The sequence below is a fragment of the Nelumbo lutea genome, chromosome 1 (assembly GCF_056320005.1).
Source record: "Nelumbo lutea isolate HS-2025 chromosome 1, American lotus-T2T, whole genome shotgun sequence".
In the NCBI taxonomy this organism is placed as follows: domain Eukaryota; kingdom Viridiplantae; phylum Streptophyta; class Magnoliopsida; order Proteales; family Nelumbonaceae; genus Nelumbo; species Nelumbo lutea.
Window position 1 is genome coordinate 45,721,870 of NC_142684.1, and position 27,718 is coordinate 45,749,587.

At 39.0% G+C, this 27,718-nt stretch overlaps 1 protein-coding gene across 1 annotated transcript; it reads left to right on the plus strand.

Annotated features, from left to right (window-relative positions):
• The first annotated feature begins 1,095 nt into the window (after positions 1 to 1,095).
• On the plus strand, positions 1,096 to 27,044 carry CSLC6 (Cellulose-synthase-like C6). Its single transcript, XM_088964874.1, has 5 exons — positions 1,096 to 2,067; positions 17,540 to 17,848; positions 23,367 to 23,657; positions 23,753 to 23,866; positions 25,922 to 27,044. Exons 1-5 carry the CDS (start codon positions 1,339 to 1,341, stop codon positions 26,555 to 26,557), a joined length of 2,079 nt encoding a protein of 692 aa, XP_088821000.1. The 5' UTR covers positions 1,096 to 1,338; the 3' UTR covers positions 26,558 to 27,044.
• The last annotated feature ends 674 nt before the right edge of the window (positions 27,045 to 27,718 follow it).

The window sequence follows — 27,718 nt, forward strand, 5'->3', positions numbered from 1 at the left end:
CTCTAATAAACTTGCCAGGTGGCAAAACTTTGCCACGTTGAAACACTTTTATAACCTTGAAATTATAAGTATACTCCCCTTCTTCAAACGGGTCATGTCAGGCTTTGTTTCGTCCCAATATTACCCCCTTGCTTTGTGCTTTGTAGTAGAAAAATGCAACAGACTCCACTTTAGCACCTGCAGGAAACTTGCGGGGTGGCAAAACTTAGCTACGTGGAAATACTTTTCATAACCCTCAAATTATCACTATATATTCACCTTCTCCAAATGGGTCACGTCAGGTTTTGTTTTGTGGTATAAAAATGAAAATGACTCCACTTTGGCACCTCTACGAAACTTCCAAGTGGCAAAACTTAGCCACGTGGCAATACTTTATATCCCTCAAATTATAACTATAATTCCTTCAGTATACCTTCCTCTAAATTGTCAATGTACAGACCCCCTTCCCTAATCCTCATCGTTCAACCAAAAACTATCCACCTTTCATCCCAATATTACCCACTTGCTTTATAGTAGAAAAATGAAAATGACTCCACTTTGGCAACTTAAGAAATTTGCCGTGTGGCAAAACTTTGCCACGTGGAAACATATTATAACCCTCAAGTTACAACCATACTTCCTGTAGTATACCTTTCTCCGAATTGTCAATGTACAGACCCCCCTTCTCTATTCTCTAATCCCGCATCTTTCAAGTTTCAATCATAAATTATCACCTATCACCATCCCTGCAAGACAGCAAAGCTTTCAAACATCCAGTAATTTCAGACCGCTATTATCCTTCTATTCTGTTACTTTCCGTTCCAATCAAATCAGATGTACATCTCATCCATTTCTGTTCAATGAAGAGGGAGATTTAACGCTCTCCAACTCTCTAGAGGCGACAAAACACAGCTAGTCTGACAGCAACCTTAATCGATCTCAATCCCACGCGCCAGTTCCCACCATTTTTACTTGCCTCTAATTTAGCCAAATTATTGAATTGAATCAAATCAAAATTGGCAGTGTTTTTATCCAAAGTTCCAACTTATATTATCACAGTGTTACTGTGTGGTGCGTACCCATTAATTACCGCTGCATTGACTCTTGGAAGAATTTGAAAAGGAAAACGAAAATGATATATAAACCCGAGCAATCTCCGCTAAAATTGGTGGGCTATTGCTAAATTTAGCGACATCGAATAATCCCCTCATCCCCATACATCTCCCCTCAATCACCGGATCAGAGAACGACAGAGACTGAAATGCCTCACTGAGAAAATAACACAAACAGATAGACAGATGCCCAGATAGATGTAGAGGTCGAGTCAGGGGAAATTTCAAACTTCAAAGTTTGGATTTGATGTCTCCACCACCGAATTACGAGTTTCAGGAATGGTGGAACAAGGAGAAAGAGAGGAATCATGGGTTGTTCCTGGATAAATCTGAAAACCCTAACTGGTCCACCGTTGAGATCGGTAGCCCCACCGGTGATGCTGATTCAACAGCGGTCGAGAAAGAGCGAAGTCGTAACGCTCGTCAGCTCTCCTGGGTTTGTCTCCTCAAATTTCAACAAGCTGCCAATTGCCTCGCCTGGCTCACAAATGGGTTCCTTTATGTCCTCCGAACTGCCAATCGGAGAGTTATCTCGTCTTCGTCGTCGTCGAATTCTAATTCCGATTCGCCTTCTAGGTCTGAATCGAGGCTCTATCGGGTTATTAAGATTTTCTTGGTTCTTGTCATTCTGTTATTGCTGTTTGAGCTTGTGGCTTACTTCAAAGGATGGCATTTTAGTCCGCCTTCGATTGCGTCGGCCGAGGTTCTGGGTTTGGTTGAGCTTGTTTACGCGAATTGGCTTTTCGTGAGGGCGAATTATCTGGCTCCTCCGTTGCAGTTGCTAACGAATGTTTGTATTGTTTTGTTCTTGATCCAGTCTTTGGATCGGGTCATCTTGATGCTGGGATGCTTTTGGATCAAGTTTCGCCGGATTAAGCCCGTTGCAGCGATGGAATATTCAAGGGACACGGAAAATGGAATTGCCGAGGATTACCCAATGGTGCTTATACAGATCCCAATGTGCAATGAGAGGGAGGTAAGAAGATGTAGGTCTCGAATCCCTGATTCTCGAATTTGAACCATATATTTATGAGCTTTCTGATGTTTCCATTTTTCTTTTTACCATCAAAAAAGTGTTTACATATTGTTTTCCTTTTTCCAATTTTATTTTTGCTAACTCCTGTTTGGAATCCAATGCATAAATCATTTTAGTTAACTGACGAAGTAGGAATTATGTCCAGATTCCAGATCTCTAGTATTACTAATCTTCTGCTGAAACTTCTATCTGAAATGCCCATTTGGTTCCAGGCAAGAAATCGTGGTTATCTCACTTGGCAGTCCATTTATTGAAAACCTTCCATTTGTTTCTTTTTTCCTCTGAACCTACATAATTAGCACCATTTTTTTATCAGTTACATATTAGCATCATTATTTAATGTCAGATAATCAAGCAGCCATTGTTATTAGTCTTGGGCCATTATTGATTGGAAGGACTCTTGATAGCAGTGCTCCTCTAGTATCTTATTAGCTTCATGTAGATAAATTTAACTTAAAATAAAAAAAAAAAAACTCAAACGATATGTTTCTTTTGTTTAATGTCATTCTTCATTTTGTCCTTCTAAGCTGATGGATATTGATGGGTTCTGATTTAGATGCATGGTTATAGAACATAAATTTATTATCATGCATGTTTTCTTTTCGTTATTTACACTGTACTTTCTCAGCAATTTTCAAATGTTATTACCATGGAATCATAGAACAATGAAAACAAGAGCAAAACAGTTATGTCTTAGTTTCTTACTAACAAGTGGATTATTTCACCTGATCATTTTTTTTTTTTGATGAATGATAATAAATTTATTAATTCAGAAGCAAATTTAGAGTGAGTTCATACAACATCCCATCGTGAGGCGCGAGCTGCAGCCCCTCCTTGAACCTTACAAGTAAACTAGGAAAGAAAAGCAAGAATCAAAACTGAGCCTAAAATAATTCTTCCCTATTTACCCCTTGCTTAGCTAACACATCTGACAAAGTATTTGCTGATCTCCCCACCTACTGTACAGTGACCAACATATTCCTTGTCAACCAACTAAATTTCTTCATTTCATTCTTGTAACGCCACATAGCCTCTTCAGGATTTTTCAACCAACCCACCACCACTTTGGAATCTCCCTCGATTATTAGGTGTTGTACCCCCAGCTGGTTTGCAAATTGCACCCCTTGTACAACAGCTAAAAGTTCTGCCCTGAAGGAGTCCCCAATTCCCAAGGGACCTGAGTAGAGCAACAAAATCTCTCCCTTCTCATTTCTCAAAGCACCCCCCATTTCGGATAGTCCTGGATTACCCATGCTACTTCCATCAAAGTTCAACTTTAGTGAGCCTTCGGATGGAGGAGACCAGCTTGTAATTGATTTGTCCTTTAGAGATGAACACCTCGCTACTGCTGACCAATTTCTCCAAAGGTCATTAAAGGAGAATTGATGAAAGATTTCCAAGGTCTTCAGCCAAGGTATTGCCCTATTAACACACAGTCTTTCAAATCCTGATTGCTCCTTTCCTTTTCTTGAAAAATTCTAATATTCCTTTCTTCCCAAAGAGTCCAAATCAAGGCAGCACGAGCACATCTCCACATAATTCTCCCTATTGTTGTAGGCCAATAAAAGGTAGAATGGTTAAAGAGCATGTGAACTTCTGCTGGTAGACTCCAACTACCCCCAAACAACGAAAGTAGCCAAGCCCAAAGGTCTGTAGAAAAGGGACAAGATATTAATAGGTGGTAACAATCCTCACCGTGAGCTTTACAGAGGATACACCAATTAGGAGAAATACAAAGGAAAGGTTTTCTCTTTTGTAGGTTATCTAGAGTGTTTACTTTCCAATGGAATACTTCCCAACAAAATGCCATAATTTTTGGGGGAACTGACCTGCACCAAATTTCTTTTGACGGAAAGGGTTGGTGAGTAGAAGGTTTAGAGATGGACTTGAAGAAATAAGCACAAGTGAAGGTTCCATTGGGTCTAGGAGTCCAAACCCTCTTATCGGGCTTGGAGGGATCCAACAAAACGCCATTATTTCACCTGATCATTAGACTAAATGTTTCAAACAGTCGTGTCTTACTGGAAGTTGAATGGGCTCTTAGTTCAGGGAGGGGCAGTGGTTGAAGATGAGGACACTTTTGGAATTAAAAAATTGTTTTGTTTGCGGGGAGGTTTGCTGGACTTCTTCAATAAATAGGATGGGAAGGAGGTGAAGAGGCAAAGGGAGTTGAGGGATATTTGGCTAAAGATGGCGAAGAGATGTGTCGAGCTTGTAGGAGGGGAGGCAGTTTAAGTATGGACCACTTTTTGAAATCTAAAGTTATAAGTGACAGGTTTGGTATTTATTTTAACAAGTTAAAGAGTTTTGAAGAAGAGAAGCCTTAAAACCCTCAAAGGGGTAGGGACATTGTTCAGACTCAGCATAGGTAAGGGGAGCAACAGAGAAGCAGAAGAATGGATTTGGGTGACTCATAAATACGAGGAATGAAAGTTAGGAGGAATTGTATGCTATTTGGGGTTTGTGGGAGGGTGCTTGGTGTTTGGGTGGGGACTTCAATGTGGTAAGGTTCTCTAGTGAAACATCTAACCCCCATTGGTCAGTCACCACTAGTATGAGGAAATTTAATGAATTCATAGACATGTGCAAATTAAAGTAGATTCCTCTCTTGCAAATTAGATTCACTTGGTCCAACTTTCAAGAAAACCCATTGTGTTCAAAGCTAGATAGGTTTTTGTTTAACATAGGATGGAAAAATCACTGGGAAGGTTTGGTGTCTAGAGTGTTTCCTAGAGTCATTTCAGATCACCACCCCATTAGATTTGACTTGGAAACTTTGCATGGCCCCGTACCCTTTAGATTTGAAAAATATGTGGTTGACACATCCAGATTTTGTTCGTAAAGTGGAGGAATGGTGGAAGGAGAATGTAAAGGGAGTGAGGTGGGAGGGAATCAAAGGTCATAAGAAATTGCAAAGATTAAGATCTAAAATAAAGGAGTGGAATAGGAAACATTTTGGAAGAATAGAAGAAAGGAAGCTTACCCTAATATCTTAGATTGAAGAATTGGATGAGGTGGAGATTGAAAGAAACCTCAATGCGAAAGAAAGGAAATTGAGATGGAAGTTGCAAAAAGAATTGAAGGAAGTCCTTGATAGGGAGGAAATTTTCTGGAGACAAAAATGAAGACACAGATGGATCAAGGAAGGGGATGAGAATACAAAACTTTTCATGTGATGGCTAATGGTAGAAGGTGTAAGAATTTTGTAGCTAGGTTAGAGATAAATGGGGAAGTGACCTCTAATCACGACGAGATAGCCAAGATCTTTGCAGATCATTTAAAATCAATTTATAGAAGACCTTTGGGTGAAAGATTACGTTTAGAAGGTTTAGAGTGGCCTTTATTAGAAGAGGAGGTAACCAAGTGGCTAGAAAGGGAGTTTGAGGAAGAGGAAATTAAAAGTGCAGTTTTCTCTATGGGTAGATCCAAAGCATTGAGTCTGGATGGCTTTACAATGGCTTTCTATCAAGATTGTTGGGAAGTATTAAAAGATGAGTTATTTGAAGTCATTAAGAAAAAAAAAAAACTGTTGCTATCTAACCCAAGGACTTTCAACCCATTAGTTTGGTGACCAGTATCTACAAAATAATTGCTAAAATCTTGTCCATAGTTGTCAAGGCGATGCCTAGGTGACAAGGCGTCCTTTGAGGCTCGCCTCACCTAATCGCCAAGTAGTTGTCTACTTCCTACTATAAAATACTTTTTTATTCATTCTTTTTTGAGATTATCATTATAAAATAGACATTATTAAACTAAAATAATAATTTTGTGCTTATATACTAATTTGTTTTTATTATTTTATTATTTATTAGGGTTTAGTCAACACAAACATTGCTAAGTGCTGTATTGAACCCTCAAAGACTTAAAAAGCTGAACCCTTCCTTTTCTTCTCATAAATATGTTGATTTTCTATACTTTAATATGAAATTTATACTTTTCTTATGCAAATCATGAATAATTATTGAAGAAATATGGTTATGGTACCTAGGGAACTACCCTATGATCTATGTTTTTAACATAAAAAAATCCATCACCTAGGCAACTAGGCAACAAGGCACCCCCCTAGTCGCCTAGCCTCGCCTTGGCGCCTTGAAAACTATGCTTGTCATTGAGGAGTAAAACAGTACTTCTGTCCCTCGTCAGCCAATTTCAAGGAGCGTTTGTTCAAGGGAGACAAATAATTGATTAAATCCTAATAGCCAATGAATGTGTAAAAGAAATGAATAGATCTAGGAAAGAAGGAATTGTTTGCAAATTGGACTTGGAAAAGGCTTATGACATGGTGGACTAGAAATTCTTATTATTAGAGGTGATCCAGTAGTGTGGATTTGGGGAGAGATGGTGCAATTGGGTGTTTGGTTGTATCCGGTCTTGTCACTTTTCTATCTTGGTTAATGGAGTTGTGGAAGATTTCTTTCCAGCTTGCAGAGGTTTAAGGCAGGGTGATCCTCTCTCACCCTTCCTTTTTACTTTAGTGGTGGATGTTTTTAGTACATTCCTCTTTAAGGCTAATAGGGAAGATGGTTTTTTAGTAGACTCCAATTTGCAGACGATATCATATTTTTTTTTTTTTTGTGAAGGGGGTGATATTAGGAGGGTGAGGAGATTAAAAAACCGATCAAGAAGTTTAAAAGGATCTCAAGTTTGAAAACCAACTTAGACAAGAGTTGCATAACAGGGATTAATATGGAGGAGAATGCCTTGAGTGTGATAGCGAGTTGCTTAGTATGTCTTATCACCCCTTAGCCTTTGACCTACTTGGGTCTTCCTTTAGGTGCCAACCCTAAGGAGAGTAGATTCTGGAATCCAGTTATAGAAAGATGTGAAAGGAGATTGGCCACTTGGAAGAGGAACTATATTTCATTAGGAAGTAGGATTACCTTACGAATATCAACCTTAGCTAACCTACCAGTCGACTTCCTCTCTGTATTTAGGATTCCACCAAGGGAAGAAAAGAAATTAGAAAAAAAAATCATGGGGGATTTTCTTTGGGAGCCAAGAGAGGCTAGAAAAAACCACTAATCAAATGGGAGATTGTGTGTAAAAGTAAGAAGGAAGGTGGTTTAGGTATTAGGAATGTGAGAAAGAAGAATATGGCTCTCTTAGAGAGGGAAAACTTATGGGACAAGGTGGTGGACAATATTCATTAAAGGTTGGAGAATGGTTGGGATTCTGGTCTATCTCCATCAATTCCTCAGGTTTATAAGGTATGATGTTTGCTTAGGGAATTTAATTTGGTTTTGGGAAGACATTTGGATTGGTGACCAGCCTTTAAGGGACTTATTTCCTTCTTTGTATTCCATTTCCTTGTACAAAAATGGGGTGATCTCGAAATTTTTAATCTCTCCTATCTTGCCTTTGGCTCATAATTGGGATTTTGGGTTTTGTAGGGGATTGAGGGATGGAGAAGTTAATTGCTTGTCAAAGCTCTTACATGTTCTTGATATAGTCTACTTAGAGCCTTCTAAATCGAGTAGAAGAGTTTGGTGCCCAAGTTCTAAAGGTTTCTTTTCTCGTGCCCCTTTTTTTCATGCTCTTTGCCAGTCCCCTATCCCTCTTTCTTTTCCTGCTAAGGAAGTTTGGTGTCAGTCGATTCCCCCTAAAATTAAGGCTTTTTGTTGGGAAGTGATCTATGGGAAAGTTAGCATTCTGGATTACTTGCAAAAGACGAGGCCCTTCTTGTGTGTTTCCCTAAACTGGTGCACTCTTTGCAAATCCGGTGTTGAATCTTGTTACCACTTATTAATTTACTATTCCTTTGTTGTAGATATTTGGGATTGGTTTTTTCTCTTTGTTTGGGTGCAGGTGGAACATGCCAATGGAGATTAAGATGCTTTTTCACCCTTATACTTTTGCTTGGCCCAAGAGAAGAGGAAGAATAATGTGGAATTGCACTAGAGCAGCAGTGATTTGGACCTTTTGGGAAGAAAGAAATGCTAGAATCTTCCAAATAAATGAGAGAAGTAAACAACAAATCACGGACTGTGTATTGACCAAGGTTATACATTGGCTACCAATTTTGGATATGTTTAGATAGTTCTCCTTTGATAATATTTGGAGGAGCTGGTTTTCAGTGGCTTCTAGTTCAGTCCAGAAGACTAAAACAAGGTTGCTTTGGGCACCCCCCCCGTTGAAGGTTTTTTGAAATTAAGCTTTGATGGGAGCAGTCAAGCCAACCCTGGTCCTTTTGAAAATGGAGGAGTCATAAGAAATAAGGAAGGGATTATAGTAGCACTTTATTCAGGCCCAGTGGGTAGTGGACTCTTTAAAGGCTGAACTGTATGCAGTCTTACAAGGTGTTCAAATTGCAAAAGAGATGAGCTTGGAGAACTTGGTGATTGAAGGGGACTCCAAGGTGGTGGTAGGCTGGCTAAAAGATCCGGATTCAGTGACTTGGTGTTATAGAGATGAAATGAAGAAGCTCAAGTGGTTAACACAATAGATGAATTTGGTTATACAATGGGTGGGGAGGGAGGCTAATGCATTGGTTGATTCTTTAGCTAAGTAAGGGGTAATTAGGGATCAGTTGTATTGGGCACAATTGTAATTTTTGTGTTGTTTTTTATTTAAGACTGAGGCTGCACATCACATCTCTCCTTGGGATGCTTGTATAGTTTCTTATCCTTATTTTTCAATGAAATTTTAATGAACTTTTATTTATCAAAAAAAAAATACCAGAGTTCAGGAGGTAAGAAGACTGATAGAATTTTAGGGATTCAAAGGTCAAGGACAGTATTGTTCGTGATGATGGTTCTGTGGATCTCTGTTCTGTGTTATAGTGTTGTGATGGCCACAACTCAGCTTTATGCTTGGACATTTTTGAGCATTGACCTTCTCTATCAATGGGTCAGTTCATGCAGGAGGTTGAGACCTGGCTGTGCCCCCAGATCAGGGAGCTGGGTTGGCTGTTGATGTTGTGGTTTATGGAAAGGGGAACAGTGCTGTTAGTTTAGGAGAAATAGTGGAGGATGGCAAAATTTATAGTGGAGTTGGGTTGGCTGCTTGGAAGATGATCGTCAGTTTCAGGTTCCTGAGTCTGATTTTGCCCAAATCGAAGCTGAGGAAGTGATGATTGGTAGGGTAGAAGTTGACCTAGGTTGTAGGAGGATGATACAGGAAGAGAGGTCTTTTGACAATGATACTGCTGTCCCGGAAGCTAAGAAGTCCCGGCGATCAAAAATGTCACATATAGTTCATGTAACGAAAGTATTCTCATGGCTGAAGGATGGATTAGTGGGGAAAGAGCCTATGAATAGATAGATACAAGAGGATTTTTAAGAGAAGAGGGAGGAAGCCAAAGGTGCTGAAGTCTGAGGTGAACTGTGGGGAGGATCAGGTTTCTTCTGAAGTCAAATCCAAGTCTGGGGCTCTCACTTTAGAGGGGGAAGGAAAGGAGGAGATGAGGTGTTGAGGAAAGGAAGAGTGCCAATCAAAGATCTTCTCAATAGAGATGCAGAGGTGGGCAAGGGTTTTGGGCTGTTCTTCTGGGGAGGAGAGGAGTTTGCCAGAAAAGCCTTTGAGGAGTTTGAGAAAAAAGAGGAGGAAAGAGAGGTCTAAGAAGGTCATAGTAGGCGAAGGTGGAGAACTTTGGAACGAGGATGACACAGGGCAGGAGAAATTCTTTGAAGAGGAGGACTAGGGCGATTTTATTAGGGGTGTCTTTGTATTTTCATCTGTTAAACCTTGTCTTTGGTTTTGAATTTTGATGACTTATTGCTTCATGGTGTGGTGGCTCTGAGTTATTATGTTGTCAGGGTTGGAGTATTTGGTCTTGTTCACTTGATGGTCTATGTTCTGAGTCTCTTTTCTCTTTGATGATTTCTTATCACCTTTCCCCTTTACTTTCTTTTTGTTTATCTTTGAAAAGAATGCTTCAAATATATGCAAGTGGTGGAGTTCCAAACTATAGATTGGTTATTTTGATCAATTTCTGATTGTTAGTTCAACCAAGTCATCTAGATTATAACTAAGTACATTTGAAGAGCATAATCCCCATGGTTGGTCTCCTAAATTGGTAAGATTAAGCTAAATTTTGATAGGTCTTCCCGTGCTAGCCAGGACTGTCTGCTGTTGGTGCCATGTTCAGGGACAACTCTGATAACACATTATTGAAATACTAGGCCAATGGGTGAAGAAAGTCAACTTGTGCACAAAATGGCTTAGCCTGGGTGTCTAAACTCAGCTGATCTGTTCAGAACTTGTCTTCCAAAAACAATAGAAGTAGAAATAAAAGAGAAAAATAGGCTTTTTGACAAACTGGAACAAAAGGTATGTGAAATAGAAAAATGTATAAGCCTCAGGGAAATCAGGAGACCTACTTATTAAGTGACATCTACAACTTTAATACCAAAAAAGTATAATGGGACAGTGGAGTTTGGTTTTCCTTAAAGAAAGGAAGCAAGTATTGTGAATTAATGAGTTTGTGTGTATTTGCAATCATTTCTGAATGTTTTAGGAAGCTGAAGATGACAGGCAAATAATGTAGGAAGACAGTTGGGACATGCTTAACACGGTAATATCAATAAGGATTGGTACAATCAGACAGGCATACATGGTCATGGAATTGGTCTTAATGGCCTCAAGACTCACTAGTTGTGAGTCTCTCTACCTACAGAGATACCATCCATAATGCTACATCTCTGTGTTCTTTATTGCATCTGTTTCATTAGTTTAAATTTCACCTTCGATTGATTTTGGTTTCCCATTTTCGAATACCAGCATAGTTGTTGAATGTCTCTCTCTCTCTCTCTCTCTCTCTCTCTCTCTCTCTCTCACTCTTCATGCGTCTTTTTTATCAATAAATTCTCAGATATCATTCATTCATCTATAATCAAGCTTGGCATTCAAAATACGAATATTTTTTTTCTGAACTTGGAGCCTACATTCAATATCTTTATATAAGCTTGTTGCCATAATAATAATATTTAAATAACAGTGCATAGGTATTACAACAAGATAGTTAATGAATTATATTTGTATTAAATAAGGCTACCTGATTTGGTCCTAACACCACATTGTTTTTATCTAAAATACTTGTCCTTGTTATGGAAGCTCCTTCTAATATTTTCAATAAATGAAGTCTTTTATTGTCAGTTCCTGTAATGTGGACCTGTCAGCTCTTTTTGCTCTTTATTTTTCAATGACAGAGATTCTTTAATCATTTGGGTTCCATTGAATTTTACTCCCTGGTTTGCATGTTTAAGTTTTTGAGGATTCACATATAAGAAGCATAATGGGAATGAAACCTTTCATTTGTGTTTGAGTGACCAACTTTTATAACATGGCGAAGACCTTGGAAGCAAGAATAATAATTGTCAGATAAACCATATCCAATAATCAAATAGTGTGTTCTTTGGGTTGTATTTTGTATATCCATTATAAATGCTATGGGGCCAAGAATAGTAATTCTAAGTTGAAGTTGGTCCACCTTCCTGATGTACAAGTATGCTTACATCATGATTATTTATTTTTCATGGGTTCATGATGTGTTCTTAAACAGTAAGATTGATGAGGCAGACCTGAAAGAAATATTTGTTTGTTTCATTGCTTGAACAGATTTCTAATTGCTGTTTGGAACATGATTTTCTTTTAGTGTGCACATATTTTTCTTTTACTCTGTTAAAAGTTGAAGAGGCTAGAAGAGCTAGGGGCAGACCAAAAAGGACTTGAATGGAAGTAGTAAGATTTAAGCGTCCATAATTTGACTGTTGAAGATTAATCAGTTTTATGATGTTTTTTATGAATAGATGTTTTATGTTAGTTGTTAGATAGGAGGTGGGGACCATAGTAGTTATGTGAGTCAAAATTTTATTATGTTTGTGTCTTATATATGTTGTTTTATGTCTTGCCACCCTATAAGGGCATAGTTGTCTTTCTATTGCTCTATTATTTTTAGTATAAATAATAAGTGAAGGGGGCAGCCAGATTATTGCTCTCCTTTCTTTTCAACTTCTCTTCTTCTCCTTCTCTCCTTTCTTCAAGAAACTCCTTTTATTTCATATTTTTTAATTCAGCAAGCTTTCTACTTGGTATCAAAGCGGCGGCTAGGGTTTCTAGAAGCATTCTCATGCAGCCTTAGATCAGCCGATGGCGTGAAGTAATAAGGGGCTGATTGATTTGCTGTAGATTGCCCAATTTTTGGATTTTTTTGTGGGATCTAGTCATCAAGAAGGTGATCTACTGTTCGACATCAAAATCAGGAAGAATTGGAATATAGGGAAGAGTCCCAGAAAAGTTGGATTCTTTGTTTTGATATATCTTGGGTGGCTAGGTATTGTTAGCTTTCTTTTGATTTCCTGAAAAGTGCAGTTTGGTTTCTGGATTTTTCTGAGCCTCCTAGAGTGATCAATTCACTCTTCTCTCTATTGGGAGGCGTGGGGAGGAGAGAGATTTCTCTCCAACTAGGGTTTTCTTCTTCCGAAAGGGTTTGTTTCTGTGTGTGTGATATTAAATTGTTTTTGAAAGGTTTCCAATCTATTTTTTCTTATTATTGAACTATTTGAAATAAGATGGAGAGTTGGAATGCCGAGATGAAATCTACCAGTACTGTGGGACTGGGTGTTGGAGGTAGTAGTGATATTTTTGGGTCTGGGATCATTACTACAGTAAAACTTGATGGTACAAATTATTTGGAGTGGGTACAATCAGCTAAGATGGCTATTGGTGCCCGTGGAAAATTAAGGTATCTCACTAGTGAGGAGAAGAAGCCTGATACTGACTCTTCCCGATGGGTGTAGGAGAATTACATGGTAATGTCCTGGTTGTGTAATTCTATGTTACCTCGTATTGCAAAAAATATTTCTATGGGCTAATACTGTTAAGGAGATTTGAGATGGAGTGACTGAAACCTACTCTTAGAAACAAAATTAAGCCAGAGCCTATCAGTTAAGGAATCAGGTGATAAGTATGAAACAGGGAGAAAAACCTCTTGTGTATTTCTCCATGCTAAAAACCCTATGGCAAGAAATAGATCACTTAGAAACTGTTGTATGGGAAAGTGTAAATGATGCAGCAACCTATCATAGACTGGTAGAGAGGAATAGGGTTTTTGAGTTCTTGGCAGGACTAAATCCTGATTCGACATTGCTAGGCAACATATTCTTTCTAGGGAGGGTGTGACAGTCTCTCAAGCCTATGCCTTTGTCTTTGCAGAGGAGAGTAGGAGGAATGTAATGCTGAGACAGGTTGGGATTGACTAGTCGGCTATGGTTGGTACAATAAAACCTAAGCCGAATGGAGACAGGGGAGTAGTGAGGTTGGAAGGGAAGATAAGAAGGACTTAGTGTGTGATTATTGCAAGAAGCCTAAGCATACCAGGGACACTTGTTGGAAGCTTCACCCAAATCTTATGCCTGTTCGGACAAGGAACAAGAAGGGAAATGCAAATGTAACCACTACATGAGACTTTTCGGTCCCTCTTTCCCAAACTGGTTGGAAATTCATTGCAGTAGCAGTAGTGAGGACAGAATTGGAGAGGTTTGGACAGCTTATGAGTAAGAAAGATTCACCTAGCACTAGCCTTCCAGATGGACAACAGAATGCAGGAGCCAACTACACCTCTTCTTTTGCACATACAAGTAGTTCATATGCAATTGCAAATCTTGCATCCACTTCAGGTAAGGAGGGACCAACCTGTATTATAAACTCAGGAGCATCTGAGCACATGACTAATGTCCCTACCCTTTTCAATTCCTATCAGTTGTGTTCTAGTAGAGACAGAGTCTCTACAGCAAATGGTTTGCATATTCCCATTGCTGGGAAAGGAACAGTTAGAGTGACCAATGATATAACTCTGTCTTCTATTTTACATGTCCCTAGACTTCATACCAACCTACCGTCTGTTAGTTCTTGATAAAGAATTTGAATTGTTCTGTGACCTTTCTTCCTGGTAATTGTGTTTTGTAGGATTTGGAGTTGAAGAAGATGATTGGGAGTGGACGTGAAGTGAATGGAGTCTACCTTCTGGATGAGATTCCAAGACATCAGGGCCATCATGTTAGCAACAGCAGTAGTAGTGGGTCAGAGTCAGTGAATCAGATTATGCTCTGGCACAATCGCTTGGGACACCTTTCTTTTAGTTCTTTGAAATGTCTTTTCCCAAAGTTGTTTGAGTCTATTCAGTTATCTACTTTGGATTGTGAGAGTTGTCAGTTAGGAAAGCATTGCAGACAGACTTTTAAACCAAGTAATAAAAGAAGTACTTTTGCTTTTAATATTGTTCACACTGATGTATGGGGGTCATATCACATCCCTTCCATAGGAGGATTTCGTTACTTTCTTGTTTGTGGATGATTATACACGATATTCTTGGATATATTTGATGAGATCACGTGATGAGGTTCCTAACTTGGTAAGACTGTTCCACCAAATGGTTCTTACACAATTTGGAGTGAGAACTAAGGTTTTTAGATCAGATAATGCCAGAGAGTACTTTGAGGACCTAACCACGTATCTCCTAGAACATGGGGTAATTCATCAGATCAGTTGTGCATATACACCACAAGAGAATGGAGTTGCTGAGAGAAAAAATAGGCACATTGTGGAGGTGGCAAGGAGTCTTATGGTGTGTGCTTCAGTTACTATGCAGTTCTGGGGAGATGCAATTCTTACAGCCGTGCATTTGATTAACCGTGTTCCTTCACGGACTTTGGAGTTTAAGGTTCCATTTAGTCTGTTTTTTTTAGATGGGGAGATATTTCATTTACCTCTGAGGGTTTTTGGGTGTGTTTCCTTTGTTCACATTCTTGACCCTCATCGCAAGAAATTGGATCCTAAGGCCAAGAAATGTGTTTTTCTTAGGTATGCTCAAAACCAAAAGGGGTATTTCTGTTATGACCCAGTGTCGAGGAGCAAGTTTGTCACAATGGATGTTACCTTCTTTGAATCCACCTTCTTCTCGAGTGGTTCTCCTCACAGGGAGAGTTTTGGGGAGGAGAACTCACAATCTGTTCATCTTCCTGTTTCTTTGGTGCCTTCATCAGTTCAACCAGCACCTTCATCAGTTCAGCCAGCACCTGCACCTTCAATTTCATTATCTAAGCCACTACGGGCAGCCTCAGAGAAATATTAGCACCAGTAGATGATGGTCGACTCCATACATCCTCAACCCACACCACTCTCTATCAGTCCTTCTGAAACTCCAGATTCGACAGATACGATTCCAAGTATTCCTCTTGAGCCTAAGCCTGCTATGCTTTCTGATGATAATGTTCCTATCCCTAACACTATTGTTGCAGTTGATCCCACTAACCTTGATCTTCCCATTGCACTTCGTAAGGGGAAGAGAAAGTGTACAGCCCATTGCATTTCACACCATCTTTCCTACAGTGCCTTATCGCTCTCTTACCATGCTTTTCTTTCTTCCCTGGATTCTGTGTCTATACCTAGGAATGTTACTGAGGCTCTCTCCAAACCTAAGCGGAAAACAGCCATGCAAGATGAGATGAATGCTTTGGTTAAAAACCAAACTTGGGAAATAGTTGATCTCCCCCTAGACAATGAGGCAGTCGGATGTAGATGGGTATTCACAATGAAGTATAAGGCTGATGGCAAGATAGAGAGATACAAGGCAAGGTTGGTAGCAAAAGGGTATACTCAGACCTATGGTGTTGATTATCTGGAAACCGTTGCACCAGGCTTTTATTCCACCTATTCATGGCCTTTGTTCCAGCTTGATGTCAAAAATGCCTTCCTCAGTGGTGATTTACAGGAGGAGGTATATATGGACATTCCAGCAGGCTTTTATGAGAATGTTGGTAAGGGAAAGGTTTGCAGACTCAGAAAATCTCTATATGGACTGAAACAGTCACCTAGGGCTTGGTTTGACAGGTTTAGAGGGGTGCCCATCCGTTTTGGATACACACAGACACAGTTTAATCACACTCTCTTTGTGAAGAGGAGAGATGCTCTGGTATCAATTCTGATTGTGTATGTAGATGATATAGTGGTGATAGGAAATGATTTGGAGGAGATTGATAATCTCAAAAAATTATTGTAGCAAGAATTTGAAATCAAAGATCTTGGTGAGCTCAAATACTTTTTGGGGATTGAAGTTACAAGATCCAAGCATGGGATCTTCATTTCACAGAGGAAGTATGTACTTAACCTATTGCGGGAGACTGGGAAGCTGGGGACCAAACCAGCAAACACTCCTATTGATCCAAATCACAGAATTAATGTATGGATGGTGAGTTGGTAAAGGATGCAGGGAGATATCAAAGATTGGTGGGCTGACTGTTGTATTTGTGTATGACACGACTAGATATTTCTTATGCTATTAGTGTTGTGAGTCGGTACATGCATGTACCTCGGGTTTAGCACTGGGAAGCTATTGAGAGGATACTTGTGCATATCTGAAGAAGCACCCTGGTAGAGGCATTCTTTTCTCAAATCATGAGAATCTGAAGCGAGAGTTCTACACAGATGTAGACTAGGCATAATGCTTAGATGACAGGAGGTCTACATCAGGAGTGTGTGCCTTTGTAGGTGGAAACTTGATCTCCTAGAAGAGTAAGAAGCAAGCGGTTGTGGCAAGGTCAAGTGTAGAGGCTAAGTATAGATCCATGGCTCATGGTGTCTCAGAACTTCTTTGTGTTAGATCTCTCTTGAGTGAGATTGGGGTGAAAGCAGAGGAACCTATGATGTTATACTGTGACAATTTGGCTGCAATCAATATTGCCCACAATCCAATTCAGCATGACAGGACAAAACACATTGAAGTTGATAGACACTTTATAAGAGAAAGGGTAACAACCGAAAAAGTTTGTTTGCCTTATGTCTCTTCAGAGTTGCAGTTGGCTGATTTTCTCACTAAAGGGGTGGCAAATAACAAGCTCGAACATGATCTACTCAAGTTGGGAATGTGTGACATTTACTCCCAACTTGAGGGGGAGTGTTGAAGATTAATCAGTTTTATGATGCTTTTTATGAATAGATGTTTTATGTTAGTTGTTAGATAGGAGGTGGGGACCACAATAGTTATGTGAGTCCAAATTTTATTATGTTTTTGTGTCTTATATATGCTGTTTTATGTCTTGCCGCCCTATAAGGGCATAGTTGTCTTTGTACTGCTCTATTATTTTTAGTATAGATAATAAGTGAAAGGGGGCGGCCAGATTATTGCTCTCCTTTCTTTTCAACTTCTCTTCTTCTCTTCTTCTCCTTCTCTCTTCCTTCTTTCTTCAAGAAACTCCTTTTATTTCATATTTTTCAATTCAGCAAGCTTTCTACTTTGACAATGGATATGGCACTGAACAGAACAGAATGGCAAAACAGGATTCATGTAGCCAAACCCATATAGTTGAGACAAGGCTTAGATGATGATGATGACTCTTTTGTTTATTTTTATTTATTTATTTTCTTTTAATTTTAAGGCTTCTAAATATTGATGATTGGTCTCACTATGGTGCCACAGGTTTATCAACAATCAATTGCAGCAGCATGCATCCAAGATTGGCCAAGAAACAGAATGCTTGTACAAGTCCTTGATGACTCTGATGATTTGGATGTCCAGCTCCTCATCAAGAATGAAGTTCAGAAGTGGCAACAGAAGGGTGTGAGGATCGTATATAGACACCGACTTATTCGAACAGGCTATAAGGCAGGGAACCTGAAATCTGCAATGAGCTGTGACTATGTAAAAGATTTTGAGTTTGTTGCAATATTTGATGCTGATTTTCAACCAGGATCAGACTTTTTGAAGAAAACAATTCCCCATTTCAAGGTAAGCTAATATTCCACTACTTACGCAAAGAGTTCAACCAGCATGGCTACTTATATTGGGTAGATTATATAGGTATGCTTTGCAGAAATTCTGGAATATTCTTGAAATCCAAGTTTGTAATTCTGAACAGTTTTCAGTAGATTATTCTTCAGTTAAGTTGCTTTCTTGAGGTGTCACCTTTTTTTTTTTGAAGAGTCAAAGGAAAATTTTATTAAAAGAAAAAAGAAATACAGCAGGAAGAAGATAAGATATCATCTGAAAGGAGAGAACAACTAAACGACCCAACAAACAAACGACCAGACCCCTTTAACAACACTTGAAAAAACAAACACGCAACTTACATACCAAAGACTCAAACTAAACCAGACTCAAGCTAAAAACCTTGGAAAAAACCTGGTGGAAAGGCTCAATCTTCATCCTCAATTTCATCCTCCTGATCTGAAAACTCCTCATCCCAACCTTTGCCTCCTTTCACCAGAGCTTTTTTCTTTAACTTCTCTTCCCTTTTTCTCCTTTCAAACTCCTCAAAGTCCCTCCTAGCAAATTCTTCACCACCCAAAAATCAGAGGCCCAAACTTTTTCTGATCATCACCTCTCTGTCTACTAACTGCTAGAGAGTCACACTGCTTGAAGCAATACCCTTAAACTCGTTACTTTGCACCTTCATGCTCATACCAGAATCTGAACCCTCACTGCCCTCCTTGTTGACTTGAGCATCCCTGAGGTGTCACTTTGTCACCTCTCAGATTGTAATATTCATTTGTTTTTGTTTAATGAAATTTCTTTCACTCCTCGATAAAAAAAAGAAAGAAATTCTGTGCAGGATGCCTAATTTGACTCTGATTCTGAAATGATGATATGGACACCACACAGATTTCCATGTGATAACCAGTTTACACCATCCAAAAGCCTGTACTTGGAATGGAAAGAAACCATTCTTTTATAAGAAACAGTTTTAATTATCTTATCCTGGGATAAGCTTCTGGTTTTGATGTTTTGTTTGGGCTGTATTTGATGATTGGGTAGGGTTTGTTGGTTATATGATTAAATCATCTCAAGCAAGACTTCAAGATTTAAGTAATTTGTATGCTAATCGATAGTCCATATTAGCTGCAAAACCGACCAAGTATTGGAGTTTTGCCTAATTGCTAATAGCCATCCATAATTTTTATTTATTTTTAAGTATTAGCGTACATATTACTTGAATCCTAAAGTCTTAATTGGTGATCCCCTATCCAATTAAAGTAACAGAAAAATATCAAAACTGAGTAGAAACAGCAATAGATGGAATATTAGGAAGATCTGGATTCTGAAACGAGGGCAAGTAAGAAAACTATTGATAGAAAAGGTAAAAGACAATGAGTGGGCTTCAGATCTACAAACTAGATGTGCACAATGGGCTATGAAAACCAATCAAGAGTAAACATGTCAGGAATCCTTACACCTGGTAACTGTTTCGATCACTGGTCTTTTACCTGTAATGCTCAGATATCCAGGCACAGATATGAGAAACACGAAGGGATGAAAGATCCATCATATGGACCTACAGGTAGGTTGGGCGAAATTTCAAAAGTTTCTCTCTCTCCCATCTGGGAATCACATTCCCTGTTTTAGAAAATCTGCATTTTCAATGATCAATCTTGAACCAAGAACCGGACCAGATCTGAAACCAAAAGGTAGGAGAGGGAGATACCTGATACGAAGAAATAGTATCCTCTAATGAAGGTGTTCACGCCCAAAGAAATCTCCAAAGACTGCTCCCACTGAAGATGACACAGTGTAGGTGGAGCAGAATCAGCAGTGTTCTTCCCAAGAACCGAACCCTTCAGCAAGGATTCGATGGAGGCTGTGAGCACGACTTCTGATAAGCTTTTCTCCAAAGGCTGATATCAAGAATTGTTCTTGATCGCTCCTACAAGAGTGGAGATCGAATTGGCAATGGTGACAGCAAGAGGAGGATGCAGGTAGAAGATGGCGCAATCACACTGCTGCTATCTTCTCTCTGGATGATCTAAGGTCTTATCTGGAACCTTGGGATGAACTGAATGATTCGCCCCCACCTCCTTTTATAGATTTAAAGAGATCAGTTCCTAATCCCATTAGGAGTTTCCTTATTCAAATCCTTATTTGAATCTAGACTCTCTTTAAGTGATAAGGATAAATCCTTATCTTATTTGCAGATTAGATCAACTCTCTCTTAATCTCATTAGGAGGTTTTTAGATCCAAATCTCTATTTAGATCTAGACTCTCTAAGTGGATAGGGTAAGATTTAGATCTAGACTCTCTAAGTGGATAGGGTAAGACCCTATCCTATTTGCTGATCCAAATCCCAGATCCACCCCCTTCTTTAATTAGTCTAACTAAACCAGTTCGAAATGGGATTTAGGCCCAATAAGTCTTATGTGCTTAGTGGCCTTCCAAACTGCTGCCCAGTTGGACTTCTTTGTATGGTGTGTGACCCAAACATTGATCTACAATTCTACACATCAACCACATGAGTTCAGCCTAGCCTCTGTTACAAGGCCTGGCCGAATTCACTGTTATGGGCATTGAACCCCTAAGTCCATCACCATGGGCTCTTAATGGGCCCAACACTTACACTAAGTGGTCCCTAGGCCAAGCCACCTTATAAAAACCCAGGGACTGTGGGCAGATGCAAGATTAGCCCATCAGGTATTACCCTCAATGGTCTTACACTCGGCTTTTCTCCAAAGGCTGATATCAAGAATTGTTCTTGATCGCTCCTACAAGAGTGGAGATCGAATTGGCAATGGCGACAGCAGGAGGAGGATGCAGGGAGAAGATGGCGCAATCACACTGCTGCTGTCTTCTCTCTGGATGATCTAAGATCTGATGTCTGGAACCTTGGGATGAACTGAATGGTTCGCCCCCTCCTCCTTTTATAGATTTAAAGAGATCAGCTCCTAATCCCATTAGGAGTTTCCTGATTCAAATCCTTATTTGAATCTGGACTCTCTTTAAGTGATAAGGATAAATCCTTATCTTATTTGCAGATTAGATCAGCTTTCTCCTAATCTCATTAGGAGGTTTCCAGATCCAAATCTCTATTTAGATCTAGACTCTCTAAGTGGATAGGGTAAGACCCTATCCTATTTGCTGATCCAAATCCCAGATCCGCCCCCTTCTTTAATTAGTCTAACTAAACCAGTTCGAAACGGGCTTTAGGCCCAATAAGTCTTATGTGCTTAGTGGCCTTTCAAACTACTGCCCAGTTGGGCTTCTTAGTATGGCGTGTGACCCAAACATTGATCTACAATTCTACACATCAGCCACATGGGTTCAGCCTAGCCTCTGTTACAAGGCCTGGCCGAATTCACTGTTATGGGCAGTGAACCCCCTGAGTCCATCACCATGGGCTCTTAATAGGCCCAACACTTACACTAAGTGGTCCATAGGCCAAGCCACCTTATAAAATCCCAGGGACTGCGGGCAGATGCAAGATTAGCCCATCAGGTATTACCCTCAATGGTCTTACACTTAACCTCTCAGCCCATAATGATCAAACACTGCCCGACAAGAGAGGACCTCTCCCTCAGCTGCAAGGAACAATGTTGCACTCTCTACTCACATGGATCCTGAGAATTAAAACCTTTTTGCAAACATTTTGAAACCATAATATATGTGTATATCAGTATATAAATATATTTTGCAAAACAAATTTCGACGATTGAAATCGGCTGCCGGCAGTCTTGGTTTCCATCAAAGAGAGTGCATCCCCAATCATTACCTTTGTCTGACAAAGGGGCTGATCCTGTCACTATGATCACCCACTCAGATGAATTCTCAGACTGTCCCAACATACCCAGGTTTTGACCCCCTCTAAGGATCTCACTGATTGGCATATCAAAGACAGCCCAATCCAACACCCAGTGCAGTATCATAATCAAGTCTAGGGGTCAGTGTAACTTTCCAGTTTTGCCCATCAATCTCTAAGGTCCAGGGCAATATTGGAAATCTGGTCTGGTTCAGGGTTTCAAGTAAACCTACACTGCATGTACCTCGGGTCTCACCCTGGCAGTTGAGACAGGCTACCCCAACAGTTGGCGGCACACCAGTGTCAGCCTTGGCAGGATAAATCTCCCCAGACTTATCCAACGGCTGTGAATATTTTAAACTAACACGAGTCTCATATGTGTCCAGTTTAAGGGTATTACACAGAAACACACTACTATAACATGAATCAAATATGTACTTTATTCATTTACAATAAATATAATGTACATCAATCTGATTGGAGCTAAGGGTATACACTGTCTAACAAAGCAAGGATACAACTCCATTTCCTAAAATCTTGGACATAGCTATTGGGTGCAGGTAGCACATATAATATGCTTATATCATGCACTTATATCTAGTTTTTGATGATATCTATCAAAAATCTAGTTTTTGATATGAATGCATGCTGAGTTATGGTAGTCGGTTTGTCTAGTTACCAGGAAAAAGGCACCCTCAGGAATCTGACAAATCCAGATCCTGGCATTTTCACAGTTTTCTAACACATTTTAGTTATATACCATGAGTTAAGTGTCAATGATGCATTTGCATCATATGGTCTTGGGATTCATGATTAACTATATTTTTAATGCAATCAAAGATATTTTGGGTTCATGACTGCTTTGACAGGGTGCTTAATGCTATAGCTGATGAAAAATTCTGGGGTTGCAAGAAAAAATGTGGAGTGTTTTTTCTTTACCGTGGTGATGCCACTTTATCTCTAAAGCATATCATGGGCTCATTATTCTTCTAATGTTCATCTTGTATATCATACTTTTTGTTTGTTTCCATACTTTAATGCAACCCATTTTATTGTTACAGATAGGGAGAAGATCAATATAAACAATTACAAATTATTTTAATTGTTCAGCGTTTGTCTGCAGTTTTTCATACACTTGGATTTAATTTGGTCTCTTGTCCACCTTGCGTCATCTTTGTTTATTTTTATGCTTGCAACAGCTTCCATGTAACATAGCTTTTTCTTTTCCTAATATCTTAGAAAATGTGTCACTTTTAAAAATCTTTCATTTCTGCTGAATCTAAGGCCCCGTTTGATTCACAGGAATAGGGGTCTGGAATTGGAATTGGAATGGGCAGTTCGGATTCCAACTGTTTGGTTGGGAGGAATTGGAATTACATTCCCATTCCTGGTGGAATGGCATTCCTCCATTTGAGGGAATGGTCATTCCCTCTCCCTCCCTTGGGAATGAAAACCCATTCCTGCTGATTTCAATTCTCATTCCCATTTCTGTCTGAACCAAACAGACTATGGGAATAGACCATTCAAATTCCAATTCCCCAAGTATTCCAATTCTGATTCTGACTGTAAAACAAACGGACCCTAAATTGCAGACCTTGTCATAAATTCCTGTTGGCATATACATGCTTAAATAGCTTCTATGAGGAGATGGATAGTTTATCCATTTTTCATTTTTCACTTTCTTTTTTGTATCACTGTAAGTTAAGAAATGTAAATTGACTGGCATTTTTTTCTTCCTCAAGGGGAATGATGATCTAGCATTGGTCCAGACAAGATGGACCTTTGTAAACAAGGATGAAAACTTGCTCACAAGGTTGCAGAACATAAACTTATCCTTCCACTTTGAGGTTGAACAACAAGTAAATGGTGTATTTATCAACTTCTTTGGTTTCAATGGTACTGCTGGTGTATGGAGGATTAAAGCTTTGGAGGAATCAGGTGGTTGGATGGAAAGAACAACTGTTGAGGACATGGATATTGCTGTTCGAGCACATCTTAATGGATGGAAGTTCATATATCTGAATGATGTAAAGGTTTGTCATATGCTATCATTATGCCAGCTTTCCTCGCAGTTCCATAAATGAATTCCGAATGGCCCATTAACCTGTTTCTTTTCTTTTTCTTTTAGTGCCTTTGTGAACTCCCAGAATCCTATGAAGCATACAAGAAACAGCAGCACCGATGGCATTCAGGTCCAATGCAGTTGTTTCGCATGTGCTTCTTTGACATCCTTCGTTCAAAGGTCAGTACTCTTGCATTATATGTTCTCACATCTTTTATCCTTCATTTTTTAATGTCATGTAGATGTGGAAATTTCACTGAACAGATCATATTCCCTTAAGAAAATGTTGGCAGTTGGAAGTTTACTAGAATTTTGATGTGCAATAGTAAATGAGTGGAACAATTTAAATTTTGATCTATTTCTCAAGTTTTCTGAGATCTTCTCTTTCTTCACTTTAAAGGCCCAAAGGTAATAAATAAATGTAAAGTCTCATATGAGGATCCCCAAGAGATAGGGGGAACTGATCTTCTAGATGCTACCCCATCACCCAAAAAAATAACAGAAGGAAAGAAAGAAAAAACACCAAACTGTCTAGACAATTACATATATCTACTTCTCAAATTTCCAAATCATTAATGTAATGGCCCAAAGGAAACAAAGAAATATAAAATCTTACACGGAATCCTTTGTGAAATAGGTCCTGAGTCTCCTGAAATATAAAATAGGGACTCATTTGGGCGCAAGTTCAAATCTGCTGAAAAACAAGATGTGTCACACTTGCTAATGTGCCAAATAAGGAAGAATATTTCAGCTGATCCATGTTATTCTAAATTTATAATCAGCCGAAATATTTGTTTCTGGTTTGGTGTACCTAGCAAGTTAGGGGCATAGTTTTCAAGGCGCCAAGGCGAGGCTAGGCGATCATGGGGCGCCTAGCTCTCGCCTAGGCAATGGAATTTATAAATAAGAAGCCAGTGGATTTCTACCCCTTCTGAACTAGTTCTTTTGGTTTTATGTACTCTGCACTTACTTTTGTGCTTGTGTTTCTTGATGAGAACAATTACTAAAATAAAAGAAGAAAAGTAAGGGGCGGAGCCCCTGTTCTAGACCCAGAAAAGCTGGCAAAAAATATTAAAATAAAAGAAAAATATGAAGAAAAGAAGGGACTCCGCCCCTGTTTCAGACACCAATGATGAGTACAAAAAAAAAGCTGAAAAATGCAAGAAGTTAAGAACAAAAGAAGGGGCCGGAGCTCCCTGTTCTGGACCCATAAAAGCTGGTGAAAAAAATACTAAAATAAAAGAAGAATATGAAGAATAAAAGAAGGGGCGGAGCCCCTGTTTCAGACACCAATAATGAGGGAAAAAAGCTGAAAACATGCAAGAAATTTAAGAACAAAAGAAGAGGGAGGAGCCCCTGTAGTCCAATAATATGATTAAAACTAGGAAAGAAGAATGGTTTTAGTCCAACAAAAAGGAAGAGGAGAAAAATGGGGTGTAACCACTGTTTTAAACCAGTGGAAAAAGAGAACAAAATGGAGGAAACTGATTAACTCACCTTGAGTTAGAGGACTGTGTCGGAACGATGGAGGGCTGTTCTCTCCTCTTCCTCAGTTCGATTCTTTTGTCAAAGTGAAACCCTTGAGATTACTTTGTCTTTTACTTTCCTCACAACAAAAACATGATAACATGCAACATGTCCTATTATAAAAACTAAAACCAACCAATAAAATTTTATATATTTTATATTTATTTAATAAATATTGTATATTATATATGTGTTTCAGTCCCCCATGCATGCACCTAATACATTTTTTCTTGGCATTTGGACGAGGCACTCTTTGAAAAGCGCCTAGTAGCCTAGGCGTCGCCTTGACAACTATGGTTAGGGATGCAAGTCAGTTGCCTGATTTCATGAATTTCAACTACAGTTTGCTTGGATTTGCGGTTGGGCCCACTCAAAATCTAACATTAAGTATTAAACATTTGTTTCCACATCCATTTCTGTTAAACTGGAAAACTCCCAATGTAAATAAAAGAAACCCCCTGTTTATAATGATAATATTCAATATATGGGCATGTTTTTGTCCTTTAAAAATGTACTCTTTGACTACTAATTAGGGTATGCCCATTTTATAAAAGATGATATGTGCCCTGAAAAATCCCATCTGAAACCATGATAACGATTGCAACATTTTTTATACTGAAACCTGGATAATGTCATGTCTGCAGAGTTGCATGCCATTTGATGTTTTGTTCTATTCCTTGAGTGATGTTCTTTCTTTTGTTATATCAGATAAGTTGGGCAAAGAAGGCCAATTTGATCTTTCTTTTCTTCCTGTTACGGAAACTCATCCTGCCCTTGTATTCATTCACTCTCTTCTGCATTATTCTTCCATTGACAATGTTCCTGCCAGAAGCTGAATTACCAGCTTGGGTGGTATGTTATGTGCCTGGAATCATGTCCGTTTTGAATATCCTTCCAGCCCCAAGATCATTCCCATTCATTGTCCCTTACCTTCTATTTGAGAACACAATGTCAGTTACGAAATTCCATGCAATGATATCGGGACTATTCAGACTTGGCAGTTCCTATGAGTGGATTGTAACTAAGAAGTTGGGTAGATCATCAGAGGCAGATTTAGTTGCTTTTGTGGAAAAGGAATCCAATGAAGTAGAACGTGCAGGTCTCCTCAGGGCTTCTTCAGAATCAGACCTTGCTGAGCTGAACAAATTAGAGAAGACCAAGAAAACCACAAATAAAAGGAGAAACCGTTTGTACAGGAAGGAACTTGCTCTTGCATTTATTTTGTTGTCTGCATCCTTAAGAAGCTTATTGTCTGCACAGGGGATTCACTTCTACTTTTTGTTATTTCAAGGAATCACTTTCCTTGTAGTCGGTCTTGATTTGATTGGAGAGCAAGTGAGTTGATGTGAATTGTTAGTCTATAAATGGTGATTCTTTTAAGGTCCTTTCATTTTTGTGGTACTCAAAGGAGACCGAAACCTGGGGGATTAGAAGTTTCAATGACCCAAAACTCTAGCATTAATCTCCGGTGTTCTTTAAGGGCCTTTTCTGTTCTATACATTCTTCTATGGTTCCTGCCACATTCCATCAAAGCTCCCAGGTTTAGTGATTCCATCTTTGCAGCATTTGTCTTGCTCATATATGCATTATATTTATTGACTGCTTGAGAAAGGATTGATATGTTACTGTTGCTGAGTCACATCTTTGTTACTGTAAAAGTATTTTGAGGTCTCAATGGTGGAAAAGAGGCCCTGTACACTCCTGAGATATGGATGATTTGGTGTAATTCTTATGTACATCATTTGCCCGTCCAGAATGTGGCGTCATTAGAATTATTAAACTTTACATTTTTTATTGAATGATTCAATTATATCTAGTGTTTTAGATAAAATTGTTCTCAGTTCGTTATAGTTATGAAGTATGTTTTCATGGTTGCGTTAGGCAGGTCCTGTACTGTACTGCCACAAATAATCAATGTCATAATTTTTCTCTCTTAAGTTCAAATCATCTTTGAAAGCTATAACTCTTCAAGACCTATAAGAATTATTGTTATGCTGCTATTGACTGTTGTAATGTAATCAGTTTTAATGCATGGTCATAGATAATCTTTTTTATTTTTATACATTTCCGTGTTCTAGTTCAGGAAGAATTTTTCATGGAGAACATCATTTGAATCATCCTCAATTTACTCTGAGCTCGATTAATTCGAATTATTCTAATTGATGGAGGTCCCAACTCTTAATCAATTTGAAGCTTGGCTAACACCAGAATCCCAATACTCAATCAACCTCCCTATGTGAATTTTAATGAAAACCTACCTGATTGTTACCACTTTTATGATGCTGGTTGATTGGGTACAAGTTTTTCCAGTATCATGTGTTTCCAGCATTATAATTGAACCCTTACTTCATAGCTCATTTGTAAAATAGTGGCATTTCTAGTTTAGGGTTTGTTAATAATTGAGGGTCTATGTTGAAGATCATGACCTGAGGCCCATCATGGAAGCCTTACCTCAGTAAAGCAAATGAGAATATCAACTCTGAATCTTGAACTGACTTCCAGATT